The 15,260-nt window shown below is 31.7% G+C and overlaps 1 protein-coding gene across 1 annotated transcript; it reads left to right on the forward strand.

Annotated features, from left to right (window-relative positions):
• The first annotated feature begins 1,293 nt into the window (after nucleotides 1-1,293).
• On the forward strand, nucleotides 1,294-13,122 carry LOC133185991 (uncharacterized). The gene is made up of 3 exons (XM_061321274.1): nucleotides 1,294-2,706; nucleotides 10,179-10,254; nucleotides 12,171-13,122. The coding sequence occupies exons 1-3, from the start codon at nucleotides 1,873-1,875 to the stop codon at nucleotides 12,329-12,331; spliced, it is 1,071 nt and encodes a 356-aa protein (XP_061177258.1). The 5' UTR covers nucleotides 1,294-1,872; the 3' UTR covers nucleotides 12,332-13,122.
• Nucleotides 13,123-15,260: the final 2,138 nt, after the last annotated feature.

The raw sequence follows: 15,260 nt of genomic DNA on the forward strand, positions 1-15,260 counted from the left end.
GTACTTATGTAGACTGTAATAAGTAAGTAGTAGTGTTCAACCAGATGTTTTTACATGTTACTTAAAAAAAATAGTCATTGGAGAGCAGACACATATATACATATATATATATATAATGGAAAGATATTATAATAATTAAGATACGTTTAATCATTATACAATACAAGTTAACAAAGGCTCTTTTAAAAGAGCTGAAAAGTGTTCCTCGTCCAAATTAAAATCATAACCATGACATTAATTATTCGAATGAATAACCATTATGGAACGAATTTGTATTCCATGTACGAAAAACTAATACCCAAAATTAAATTGTAATTTTCTTATGTATAAACACTTCTTTCTTACATGTTTCTCGTGGACTTGAAGCTTTTCTAATTTATCGTACATAATGGAATTATTGTTTTTATTTTGGAGTTTCATTATTATGTCTCTTTTGACGTGTACTGGGAGAGGTAGACCGTCAATTTCTCAAAAAACTTCAAAGAAAACCTACTCACTCAGAGACAGTTTGCGATCCCAGTTCTTCTCCTGGTCGCTTCGCCTTTGATTTGTACTTGAAATATTCATTATGGGAAGGTACTGTAATTTAGAGTTTAACAAACCTCCTACGTTCAGCTTGCTTTGCTGTTCTCACCAGCCAAAAACACATTCATGTTTTCAGAAGTGGACACTCGAGGGGTAATCGATTTTAAGGAATATGCACGTGCACTGTGGCGTACTTAGCTCTATGAGAAAATGCACTAAAAAGAAAGATGTCAGTAGTCTCTTACTTTGAATTTTTTATGCTTCATAATGTACTCTTTCAATACAATATTCTTAATTATGTTTTTAAAAATACGTTGTAGAGAATATCTTTTGTTTTCATGGAGAGAAAGGATATCCTTTGCACTTTTCTTTTAAATACTATCGAGAATCGGAAGTCATACACGAGTTTTTTAAGTGCCAATGAATGTAGGTCTCTTATGAAACCTTTTGTAAATGGAAAATTGAAAGCCCACTTGAATCACTTAATATTTTTATTCAGTAAGTCGTACTACGAGAGGGATCGTCTCCCCTCATATTACATTCATTGCACATATGTTTTTACTTTCATTTTAACATTTGACCTCTTAAGTGACCTTTTCCTCTCTCTGTCATATTGCTAAATGCATGAAAAGGCGTCAAAGGGGGAGGTTTGAATGCGGAAGCAAATTCATCGTTTGTCTACAAGGGTGTTGATTGGCTGAAAGCTAATTATATGTAGTGCTTTCGAAGAGATATAGAATCCAAAAACCTAAAAAGTTTCTCACGTAACGAGGCTTGTTATAAATATTACAATTTCTTGTTATCCCTGCCATTATTTTTTAAAAACGCTACCGAGACATTGCTTTCACGCTGGTCTCTCAGACATATTTGCTTCTAGCTGTGCGGATGGTGGAGTTTGACAGTTAATTAATTTGAAAATATTTTCCACGTGTGAAATTTATTTTCTTATCGAGTTTAGAAAATTTTAGAACACGACTTGATGACATATGAAAACTTGCTAAAAGTGAAAATGGTCTTTGCTAATGGTTTCTGGAATCATTTAGGCATTTAATGCTAAGCGTTGCCTGCAAAAATTCGCCCAGTAAAAAATTACAACTGGCAATTAGAATTTTTCAAAGCAACAATTCTGAAACCAAAAACTTTCGCCAAGCAGATATTTAGGAGGAATTTGGTGAGTTGCGTTAAAAGTCCCTTGATTGATTTGAAACCAAGGGGATACCTTTGTTGATTTATTAGAGTTTTAATACTCTTCGTGCGAATTTACTTCAGTTTTACTACAAATTTTTCATCATAAACATATTAAATTGAAAAAGCAGACGATAGCTCAGCACGTGCTCCTTTATCAAGATGATGATGATGGCGGATTATCGGAGTTGCCGTTATGAACCAAGCCACCAGAGCTACGCTGGACATCCGCTAGTAGCAGGCGAAATGCCAGAGGGGCGTCAATTGACGGATTTATCTTATACCAATTCACCGGGGAACCCCGATTACTACGCTACAAACAACGTAACATTTCACCGCCATTTCGAACGTCCCTACGGCACTGAGATGTATTCTTACCAATCTACAAATATTCCTTCAAGGACATTTTTCACCCCTTTGCAACCTTCTTCTGACCCACCAAACGTAAAATCCGAAGTCTGTTCGCGTTCGAAAGATCAGCGGCAATATTCTGAAATGAAGGATGCCAAAACCGAAACTGAGATTGAATGTGAAGTTAAACTGATAAAAGGTGAATCGTTTGAAAAATTCAATGAAAAACATTCTTCTGAGTGTGGTTCCCCAGAAAAAGAGGATTCCATTGACAGGGACAGTCTTGGATCCGATGACGGAGACGACCATGTACCTCATGTTTTAGCGCCAGGATTTCACGGACCAAATCGAAGGTGTCTACTCTGGGCTTGTAAGGCTTGTAAAAGAAAGACTGTTACTATCGATCGACGAAAGGCAGCTACACTCCGGGAAAGAAGACGACTCCGGAAAGTCAACGAAGCGTTTGAAACACTAAAACGAAGGACGTGTCCAAACCCTAATCAGAGACTTCCGAAGGTAGAAATTTTACGGAACGCCATAGAATATATAGAGAGTCTAGAAGAATTATTACACGGTAATAGGATTCCTCGGAATGACGACCATGTCAACGATACAGGCTCGACCAGTGGCAGTTCAGATTATATGGTAAGTCTTTTCTTTCTTTCTTTCTTTTTTTATTTTGATAAATTTAAAAAAAAAGAAGACATTTTTGCTATTTCCCTCAGTGTACTACCAAAACAAATAAAATGAATTGTGCTAAAAGACAACAAAATACCGAATTTTAAAATAATCAAATTTAGATTTGTTTTTTTAATCTAAATATACAAATATTTAATAAAGCTGTTCATCAATATTTATTTCTGAGATCTTGATTGAATTTCGGCCTTTTAAAAACAAAATTTATTTTTGTACATCGATGTTGATTTCTTTAACTCAAAGACACATTTTTACTAAAAATATTAGACAAGGCCATAAGATTTTCTTTTCGAATCTTTAAAAAAAAAAAGAGGTATCGTGTGTACATCAAAGGTTTTAAGGTTGCAAAAGAATTATCGGTAAATGTCAAACAACCCTCGAACGGACTATTAACTTCTCCCAGCTTTAAAACCAGGAGCCCTGTAGAACAGCTTAGATAATGTTTTGTTATTTTGGTAGATAATCTTTTCTGAAGTGCGATAAGAAGCGATTAATATTATATTTCTGGTGAACCTCGATAAGCAGTACAGTGTGTATACATTTCTTGAATTTGTTTATTGTTTGGTGACATATATTGTTTTTGGGAAAATAAACAGATTTTAGTCTTCCAATTTTAACGATATATTTCTTTTATATTGTATCTCGTAATGTACATAAACATGCACCAATTACTTCTAAAAAGTTACAATTGTAAAAGAATTTTATTACACCTCCCAAGCAAGTGGAATTTTGTCCGAAGACTTGTATTTTAATTCGCCCTCCAATTTATATTCATTGAATTTAATCTTATATTTATATATTGTTATTTTTTTCATTTATAACTTTTATAAAGGCATAAATCATGCAGATGGGTTCCTGCAGAATATGTCTAATTACCATATAAAAACTGAGTACTAAGAGAAAGGGGGAAAGATGAATGAAGGGAGGATGAAATAATCTGTCAAAAGTCGAATATCCTCTTTCGAATTTGACAGCTTAAAATCATCATCATTCTTCTCGGAGAGAAAAAATGATATGTTTTTGATAAGAAAATGAAGACCATAATTTGTTATTTTAGCAATAACTGTATCGCTGAACAACCGAATAATTGGAAACAATATATGCACCCCATGCCGAAATAAAAATAAGGCATTTCAGACTTCATTCCTGAATTTATGAAGTGCACCGAATTTAATGAAGTAAGAAAATAAATACGTCTGTTCGGACGAAAGAAAACTAGCTATTAATCAATGACGGAGCAAATTAGAAGTTTATTAATTAACTGCTGGCGATGGACGAATGAAAAAGCGACTGCTGTGCAAAGGAACACACGTGGTTGTCTTGAAATCGACACGGATTCGTCTCGGTTTCACTGTTACTATTAAGGAGTAACATCGTGAAAATATTTGTTTTAAATTAGCTTGATTTATGTCGTATATAAGAAACATCTTCAAGGTTTTGACACTTGTTAGCGCTGGCAAACAAAACCAATATCTGCTCAACATCAAATCGTGACAAAACGCCATCACGCATGCGGCTTGATTAATGAACTGGGATTTTTAAGCAGAAATTTTTTATATCATTTTTATTCTCTCCAAATTTTCAATTTTGATTTAAAGCTTTTTGAACTATTCCGTTGACAAAATATAGAGCTATTTCAAAGATCTTCGAAGTTACTTTTGGGCATTGTTATATCTTAATTGTTCTTTTTATCCAAAAAAAAAAAAAATAGCAGGGACTGATAATGCTGAATGATTCTAAGAATGACGATGACGTCATGGCAACGCACAATATTCAGCTTAAATAAATGAATTAAATTAAAAATAAATTTAAAGACAAAAGAAATTAGCATTATATTCATTTATTTTTAAACTTAGTCATACAGTATATTACGGGATTCTTTTGAAGCAAAAGCAGTAGAAAGTATTTTTTACAAATTGTATAAATCAGATGGAAGACTCTAGTTATCAGGGACAACCCCGAGTCTGAGCCTCTTCTGTCAACATTGCCCCTGATTAGAGGGAATTAGACACAGTCGATTTTTAATGACCACAATTGCCACTAATCAAATCCTGTGGGGAAACCGCAGCGGGCGCTTCGAATTCTGAGACTCAATTCTCCTGATTTATCAAAATCTTTACTTGCCACGGTTTAAATTCATCGGTCAGTGTCAAATTGTATTAATTTTCCTTTTCTCGAATGACAATACGCATTAAAAGAAATGTATATCATTTGAAAAAAAGAGAGATAAATAAATATCTTTTTCTATTGGTATTAAGAAATGAAGAAAGTGTTTTATGTCAATCTGTTTGTGCAAAGAAAAAGAAAAACAAAAGCAAAAGAATAAAACCAAAACAAAAATAAGAAAAAATAATAATAATAAAACAATTAGAACAAAAAACAAACAAAAACATACACACACATACGCATGATATAACACATAAACTAAAAAAAAAACAAACAAACAAACATATAACAGAGAAATAAAGAATCAATAGAAACATAGGCACTGTAGACACGGCTTTACCGACTTCCCGCTGATTAAATTAAGATTTTTTGGGAATGTTATCTTGGAAAATCGGAAAAACATTAAATCTATTTCTACTCTATAATTGAATTTTATATACCCCTCATATATGACCTACATCAAACAAAAAATTCTTTCGGGTCAGAGCTTTCATCTAATTAATAAAAGCCCTATCAAAGGCCGATTTAGATAGCACTTCATTGAGATATAGGACTGGCGGTTCGATGAACTCTAGATAAAATATTCTCATTAAATCATTCTAAATTTCTTCATCAATGTCGTCTCTCGGCAGATAAACATAGTTAGCATTATGTCAAGATTTGTGCCAAAATGTTGCCAAGGATGCAGCAACAAAGCGAATTTGAAGTTCCCTAGCCACGTCGGAGATATTTCTCATTTAACACCAAATTGCAATAATATTTGACCAGAAACATGTTTAAATTGGATAACATGATAGGATACAACAAATCTAGCCATAGCTGATGAAAATTACCAATGCTCCCTGCAGATTGATTAGATTTACAAACAGGAAAAAGACGAACGGGACGGTCCCAAAAACTCACAGACTCGAGAACATATATTGAAAAACCATATGCGACCGACGTTAACGATTCCGAAATCTGATAAATCTTTGCTTCTTTAAGATTATAATCGGAGCTTCTCTGCGATAACTACTGAGATCCCATAAAGATAGATATTTTTATTTCAAGTTATAAATAAGGCTTTCTCATATGTTTTATTCTCTTAGTCCTTGATGAAACGGAAGTGAAATATTGTACAAACTAGCACATTATCTAACGCACATGTGTGAACAATAGAAAACATGCTCTATGAATAATATTGTACTATACATTTGACCTTTGTCTTCATTGGGAATCATTGAGGAAACCTTTCGAAAATTTTGGCAAATATAAATGATCAGTGACTTCATGTATGATAGAGTTTAGAACCCAATATATCAAAATTTCGTGTAATTTTTGTTTAAATTAAACTCGAGGAAGTGCGGAAGAAAAATTGTCTAAAATTTGACAAAAATACACTTGAGGTCCATTTTTATCAGGGTTAATTGAGGTTCAATCATTAGGTTAAATTGGTGTATCTTGCAATTTTGTACTGCATGTAACATGTATATACTTGAATGTTTCCAATATATTGGACCACGTTTTCTATCAATTTAACATTAATAAGAATGTTTATTTTACACTGGAACACGCATCATAGTCTAACAATTCACATACCCCATCATTAGAATTGTGTATAATTCGAAATTTCTACACACTGATAAACGAATTAAATGCACATATTTATGGTGCACACGTGTTTCATAAAAGGTGAAAAATGCTTAGAGATGCTTGAAATATGTTTCTTTCTACAGTCAAATGCAAATATGCCTTGCGAAGACTTGATTATGAAGTTTGTATCTTTATTATGAGAATAGAGATAGGTATGTTTGTAGAAATCTTAGTTTTGGGATGTAGAGATCTTCTGGAAAACCCTCATACTTAAAAATTAGACGTTCAGAGTCTTTGTTTAACTTGTTGTACAGAAATAGATTAAAGGAAATTTGCACTTGTTGATATTTGTTTGTGACACCCACCCGGTTCATGTTAAGGACACATGTATAACAACAGTAGATAGGACAATGTAGAAGCATTTCCTGCATTCCCACGCCAATTTCCTTATTCTACAAATTATCATGTTCTTCCCTTTATTATGACTTTTTTCTACTAGTTACATCTTTGAATTAGCCTCGAGTGGTCCCTGCAGTTTTTTTCCTCGTTTTTATACAAAAGAAAGATACACCCAATCTCCTTAATCTATATTTTTAACAATTTGATGTGAGAAAAAATAATATGGTGCTGGTTCATTACCTGCTCTTGAAAGAGATAATCTTTAAGTTTGACGTGTATGTCGATATACATACATTGCATATGTATGTTGCAATCCAAGATTTCATGAATATCATTTTCGAAAGACGTCATGAAACTTGCTGAACGACGATTTTACGCTTTATGAAACCTGTCTTTATCCTATACATACCTGAGTGAATTTCTGTCAATGCTGTTGTCCTCATTCTTATTTTCATTGTAGCTTCCATAAAAAGCTATGGTTTACAAGATCTCAAAACTGTATATTAAATTAACTAAAACTCCCTCTTGCCGCCTGAGATCTGAGGTTTTAAATTTTGCAAATTGTCCGAATCTCAACAGCATTGACTCATAAGGGAAAAAAATACCCATGTCAGTTTAAATGAACGAGAAACATACCCGCGAAGACATATCCCGAAGATGCATTTTCTTTAAATTTGATCTTATAGATAGAACAGTGGGGCATTCAATAGTATTATACGAATGAAAGAGTTTAAAAAGGTTTATTACATAATACAACTGATTTTGTTGCTTTATTAAATATGTATATTTTTAACTATTTTCTCCGTATATTTATTCATCTGAACTATATTTAAAGAACTTCAGAGTGATCTATTGGACCACCGGTCAATAGTTTGAAAATTTCGGACCGGCGACCTAATTGACCGGCAGTGCCCATACTCAGTTAAATATTAGGTAATAAAACAGTCATTTAATGTCTGAATGTCTGATCAGTCAATAGACCAGAATATTTCTGGTACTGAGAACAGTTCAATGTGTTCTATTACCTCCGGCCGTTGGCCTCGGGCAATAGAATACACTGATCATGAGCTTTTCCCAGCACCCTGAGAAAATTATTCTGGTCTTTTGATTGATCAGACATTAAATAACTGTATAATACTTATCATATGGATACTATATGCCAGAAATCCATTTTTTAAAATTGAAATTCAAGAAAAATATTTGCGATTTTCAATAACGTTTGAGTGTTTATCGGGCACATATAATTAATTTGTGACATGTAGCAAATTTTGATTCCGTTGTGTAGGTGAAATTGATAAAAATTGAGATATGGAATGTGAAATTTACATTTACGCCCCTTAGGTCTACTACATGGCTCATTAGAATGACCAGTACATGGTGTAATTAAGCAAAATACAGAGAGAGAGAGAGAGAGAGAGAGAGAGAATGAACGTAAAAAAATACATGATTGAAAATATTGTTACACATCATCATCATTATTACTATTATTTCTTAACAGTGTCACAGCATTCAAAAGTTAAACCAAATTTAAAAGATCTTAATTGAACATTATTAGTACCCATCATGCCCACCTAGTAATTTAAAATTTACACAATAATTTTAAAAATTTTATAATAATCTTTTTTGTAGCATTTGATAAACAAGTACCTAAGTGAATTTAAGAAAAAAAATCAAAAACTCTCATTTTACATTATCAACAGTTTACAATCAGAGATTTCTTGCATGTTATTGTAAATTTTCGTTAAACTTCAATTCCATTGTTTTTGGGTGATCGATAATCTAGAGAGAACTTACCTTAGATAAAAAAGGGCTTGGTAGCTTTTGACAAATTTACATATTGATCAACGTATAAGTGTAAGCCACGGAATTTCGTCCCCTCTATAATTAATTACTCACGAATAAATTGAATTCAATTCACAAAATGTGTTGCTTTTTGTTTGTGGATACGAAAGCTTCGTTGGTTAAAAATTCATATAAAACTTTTATATCGAAATTTAGTGATTATTTTAAGAATTTATTTATCAACATACGTATATATATTTCTGAAGAGAATTTCTATTATAGGAGTGAAACAGATTATTGAGCAATGTAATGAAGCTGATATCTGATTTAATTCTTCTTCTGAATTTTGATCTATATTTTCATCTATCGGAGTAAAATCTTTATTGAAATATTATAGATTAAAAGTGAATTTTACCAGAATATGCTCTAATGAGGGATTGGTAATTCATTCATCGTAAGAAATATACATTTAACAATCAGATTTAACTCCCGGTAGGAATTATGATAAACATATAAATTTATAATGCATTATGAATGATAGTGATTATTTTCAAAAATCCTTTTTCAGATATTCAACAGAATAAAATATTTTGATCGCTGAATCACCATTTCACCATTAATAGTTAATTGACTAATGATATGTTCCATATTTTATTTGTAAATCAAATATATAGGAAGAAAAGCAACAGGTTTTAGTATGTTTAGTGATTCGAACTCTTTATTAATTTTTTAAGAACTGTGTTTGGTTTTTGCTTTCAGGACATTAACCTATGTATATACATAATTGACATTCAGGGAAGTTAAACAATAAGGATTAGAGCAAAGCTAGTGGATGTACCAATATCTGGCTTAACTCGTTAAACAATTCTATGATGGCGCCCTTCATTAAACTTCAAACACCTGTCGTTTTTCATATAACTCGCAATTAAAACAAAAATAATTTCAATGATTTAAGTGATCGTTTAAATTCATAGATTGCTTAATCCTCAATGTCATAACAGATGTAAATAAACTGATATATTTGAGGTCTGTTCTTTGGAACTGTATGGTATACGGATTAAAATGAGTTTTAAAATAGTCCCTAACCCTTGGTTTATCGGAAATTCTAAAGTGATGCTTACTTATTGAAGCCAAGGGGAGACAAAGGCTACATTATCTTCACAATGCTCTTTCACCCATTATGATCGGAACAAAATTACAAGAAGGTTTTATTGCTACAAGTGCTTTGGAAAACCCACTATTGCCAACACAAAAGTAATTGTAAAAGTTATATTAAAAAGTTATTAAGATTTAAATTTTAAAATAAAATTAATTAAAAAAAAAACATTAAAAAGCCAAGAACTGTAAATCTAAGAGAATACAAAATAATTAAAAAAATAAAAAAAAATCTGAATTCATTTGTATTCATATATTTTAATTAATAAATATTTGATAAGTAACTTTTCTGTGTCATGATGGTATTTTTACAAATTGATTAAGCTTTGAATATCGTTTCTTTACAGACGGTGAATAGTCCTCAGTACTTCGATAAACTCCATCATTTAGCGGAGGTCCATGGCAGCTATCCACACGGAAACGGTTAGTAAATATTTCTTTATTATTATTTAAAGCAATGTTGAAACTCTTGACTGAAGGAACATGTAACGACCAAAAAATAAATAAATAAATAGATTAAAATAATTCAAGCGTCTGCAACATAAATTACCTAAGAGAACAGCATTGTCATGCCTATTTTTAAACTTTTCAAGAAGAGCTTTGTATAAAAATATAGGAAACTGCATTAAATATTACAACTGGAATATGTGTTCGTTTTTCTCTTCACTAAAAAATAGTTATTGGCCAGAAAAATATAATATACTATATTCATTTCCTATAATTAGGTGACTCTGTTGGGTAATTTCGGTTGACCACACATATTTAGGTGAAATCTAATTTCGGTTGGCTACCCAGCCTTCTTAAAACCTGGTTCATCTGTCAAATCAAAAGTGCCTGAATCGAAAATGGTTTTCAATTTTTTTTTTTAGACGACACTATCGTTTTCAGATCCAGTTGAAGTTTAGTATTTAGTGACTCGGAGGGGTATACCAAGGTTATATACTATGCTAGTTTATGCTATAATTCCATTCATTGTTAAGCATTAGCAAATAACGGCTTCTTCCTTTGAAGTCACAATTCATACCCTTGGCATTTTACATCACTCTTTTTAACGGCGTCAAAAGACAAATTGTTCCTTAATTTCGGCGTGCTAGGAGCCGAAGCTTAATCAGTTTTGTTCTTTAAGAGTTATCATACATTGGGTCGTACATTGTCAGAACTGGTCTGCGCTCAACCATTATTAGACGTTGTCTCTGATTAATATCTCTGCCCCACTGACAAACTTCGTTATAAATCAGTTTATACTGATATATTTTCTTTCTCTTCCTTCTGTCTTTTACATTCTTGAAAATGGAGTTATCCTTCAAACTGCTAAGTTCTGATAATGCAATGGATCAAGTTAATTTGTTAATGCTTAAGCAAAAACGTTATGGTACAAAACAATATGGCATATACCAAGACTGCATATCACAATTCCACCTTGTATGATTTGTTTGCATATGTAAAATTACATATAAAATTAAATTCGTTATTTCAAAAGTTTGAATATTTAATGTTTATAAAAGATACTTCATTTTACAAATCTGACGATAAGGAAAATTCTTAATAAAATATATTAAAAATACATGAAGACTGCTTAAAAATGTCTTTGGTTCATTCATTAAAAATTCGCTACAATACCAAAAACCCATAGGTAGAATGTGATAGAAGATATACAGATTTATGGAGATCATGCAAATTTATATTATTCAAGCTCTCAAAACCAGGAGTAATATTGTACAACTGTTTTTGTTTTCCATTATGTATGTTTTCATCTGTTTGAATAAAACTATGATATTATAAATCTACGGAAATCATATTCTCCTTATGTTAGCTAAACACTTGTCAAATTTTAAGTTTAATCAGGACAAAAGTTATTTCAATGGGTCGCTCAAAGTGGATAAAACACTTTTATTTAATCTTCATTGTTTCCACAGCGGAAAGTAATCTATATAAAAAAGGTTAAAAATAAAAATTTAGAAAAATAACCAAGACCACCACCTCAAAGTGATTTTGATGATAGCATCGTTGCACACCGTAACTTCTATTTATATTAATTATTGAACAACAAATATTACTTATTCCGAATTTTATTGTGAATACAAGACTCTATACGTTTAATGCATTATCAAAATAATCAGAGTTACGGTATTCTCTTAATCTTGATAAAAAAAAAATGGAATATTGTTTTAACAATAAGACAGAAGCTGAATATGATAATCATAATATAATAATAATAATCATTTATCATGTTTATTGCAATTGTGTATTTGTATATTGTTCAAGAGAGAACAGTTGAACATATATTTTATCTTTATGTTGAAAATCATATTCTATTATTATTGCATTTCACTCCTTAGGTTACGACCATCACCAACAAACATCTGCGCAGGCGCAACAACAGCCTCAAGGCGGAAACGTATCTAGTTTAGACTGTTTGTCTCTGATTGTTGAGAGCATTAGTCCCAACACATCGTCTGGAATGATGACTGGAATTTCACCACCGGAGCGTCCTCTGTAAAACACGAGACGACTTAATAAATTTAGTGATTAGAATATTTTTTTAAACTTGTGAACGTCCAATCCTGAATGGCAAACTGGTCTACCTTCAGTGTCTTCAACAGTGCACCGGTACTGTAGCGCAAAGACATATTTAAATAGAAGTTTCGCCATTGCAAAAACGTTTTGAGCATCACAACGTGGCAAGGCAAAATGATGCCTGAATTATACAAGACGATTATTTCCTGTCTCTTTCGTCTTGAGTGAATTACAACGACTTCTTTTTATGTGAAATCAACCCATGTAATATCGAATATTGATGCATTACTTTGTAACATTTCGGACACAAATTCTGATTTCTTTGACACAAAACATGCAACACTGATTATTATCGCTGAATCAACACTCAAAGACGGAAGGGGCTTCAGCTCATACTAGAGTGTTCACAGTCGCGATCCAATTATGTAAGGGGAAGCGGAAGGTTTAATTTAATGTGTATTTTCCTAATCGAAATCATTTTGTCAATAACGCATTCTTCGAAAAACTTCGAACACAAAAGCTAAATTTGTAACCGTGCAAGTCATGTTCGAGGCTTTGTACACTTCAGGCCCATAAGGAACTCTCCATTTTTTCTGTTTAGCTTTGGAAGTTTGAAGTGTTATATATCATCATTTTCATCATTACTATGACATTAATTAATCTTTAAATGGGCAGCTGGCAATTTAGTAAGCATTTTGACGCGAAAATGTATGTACAGCACAGATGTAATATATATGTAAATAACTTTTAAAGTGATTTCTGACACATTGTCTTTTTTACGATATGAAATAAAACTGATAGAGTTTATCTGGTACATTTCTTATGCATTCACGACTTTAATTTTTTTTTTTTTTTTTTTTTTTTTTTTTTTTGAAAATATTTGTTAGTGATGTAAATACAGAGGATTTTGGGGTTTATAAATGTATACCATATACATGGTTTGTGAAAGGTGAATAAAACAGTACAAAGTAGCTGAAATGATCTAAAAGGACAAGGAAATACCTGTTTCCAATAACTGTGGGGAAATGTGATCTGTTATAATTATATCAGGTGTTTCAGAAGAAGCTTTAATGGCATTGTTAGCATGTTCATGTTTATTAAAAACATTTTTATAGAACAATTTAAGCCAAATATCTTATACCAGCAATAGGAAAAGCAAAAATATGCTATGAACATCTATTTCTAAAAATGATACACAGACTGAGTCAAGTTTAAACAAACTATGAAAAAAAAAAGTTAAACCTCTGACAAATGTTTATAAAACAAAGCAAAAAATCATCATATCTTACATCAGTTTGAACAACACGTCAAAAATTAAGAAAAAAAAAAAGAATGAATGAATCACGTTCGCATGCTTTAAAAAAAGTCCGAATAATTTCCTTTTCATCAATGTTCGAGAAGTTGATGAAGATAACCATCGTTACGTAAATCATATCTAGGAAAAAGATGTTTTATCAAAGGATTGAAATCAATGATGGATGTGCTCAGTCAAAGCGAAATTGAAAAGAATAAAGATTTTTAAAAATTCATAAAAAAAATCGCGGAAGGATATTGAACATTCTCTCAGAGTTGCATCTGTCTGAACATTAATGACGGAATACTATAACATATATTGACGGAATGCTATCATATCTACCGACAGAATGCTCCATCACAGTGTGGAGAAACATGCACGATTAAATTATGCATTTTTCTTCAGGAGAAAGTATATTGTGGTTCATATGAAAAGTGAGAGAGAGAGAGAGAAAAAAAATAAAATGCACAAAGAAACATACTCGTTTGCTTAAATCTTTTATATTTGACTTGCTATTGATTGGCCATTGATATATTGCAGTAGAAAATCGTGAAAAGACAGAAATAATGACCAGTGCCTGTCCTGACGCTTAAAGTGAAATTTATTATGATACACTGTATTTTATTTTGCAAAATATTCTGACAAAAACATGTGTTCTTTCTTTAGACCCACAGCAGTAATGCCCATGTCAAATAAAACCAATTGTACGTATGAATTTTTTTTTCAGATGAACGTATTGGTGCACTTGCACAAAAAGCTTAAGTATTTAAAATCATCATTCATTTGCACCATATAATTTGCATAAAAATGCTGACTCACGCAAATATAACATCGTGGAAAAAACATTTAGAATAAATATATACTTATCAGAATTATCCCCGAAAATCTCAAATTTCATTTCGATCCCAGCGGAAGATAGCAATTCAAAAACATTTATTTTATTTTTAATTGCATTTTAGAATTTCCTATGTGAAATTTTTGAATTGCAAAAATATTTTTTCCGTGCAATAATGTCCACCTGCTTGCCAAATTTTTACCCCGAAAAAAGCAAACAAAACATGTGTTCTTCATAACAAATAAAATATCAATACCATGTAATCAAGATTCATGTGAATTTTATCGGCACAACGTACCATCTTTTCAGTTGAAAGAAACTTGTAGATAATGTGGAGAAATTTGACTGATTTCTTGGTCAAAAGTCAGAACCCAGAAATGAACGGATTGTAAGTTTGATCGATTAAGTTGACAGGATATTTAGATATTGAAGCATCTCTATTTCATTCCAAAGACTGATAAATGTGAATAAAGTTAAACAGACTAGCTAGCTCAAAGTCCCTATGAACTGTTATAAAGAACATATTCTTGTTTGTTAATTATGAAATACATTTTCATATGTCGTATGCTTTAGATACATAATTACGTATATTACACTAAGACGACAATACTTTAAACTGTATGCGAATAAAATCTTTAAAGGTTGTTGTAATTCAAACTTTATTTCATTGCCTGCATGAAAAGTAAAATATCTAGGGCTAGGAAAGAAATCTGATTCTGATATAAATCCAGGTCTTATCTTCCTTAAAAAATTGCCATTTCCTTAATTTTGAATTTAATAGAT

Source organism: Saccostrea echinata, unplaced genomic scaffold (genome assembly GCF_033153115.1).
Source record: "Saccostrea echinata isolate AGI-Se365-2 ecotype Australia unplaced genomic scaffold, CSIRO_AGI_Sech_v1 ptg000012l, whole genome shotgun sequence".
In the NCBI taxonomy this organism is placed as follows: Eukaryota; Metazoa; Mollusca; class Bivalvia; order Ostreida; family Ostreidae; genus Saccostrea; species Saccostrea echinata.

Coding starts and splice junctions, on each gene's coding strand:
- LOC133185991 (XM_061321274.1), top strand. CDS start 1,873: ATGATGATGATGGCGGATTATCGGAGTTGCCGTTATGAACCAAGCCAC. Junction 2,707..10,178: donor GTGGCAGTTCAGATTATATG/GTAAGTCTTTTC, acceptor GTTTCTTTACAG/ACGGTGAATAGTCCTCAGTA. Junction 10,255..12,170: donor CAGCTATCCACACGGAAACG/GTTAGTAAATAT, acceptor TTCACTCCTTAG/GTTACGACCATCACCAACAA.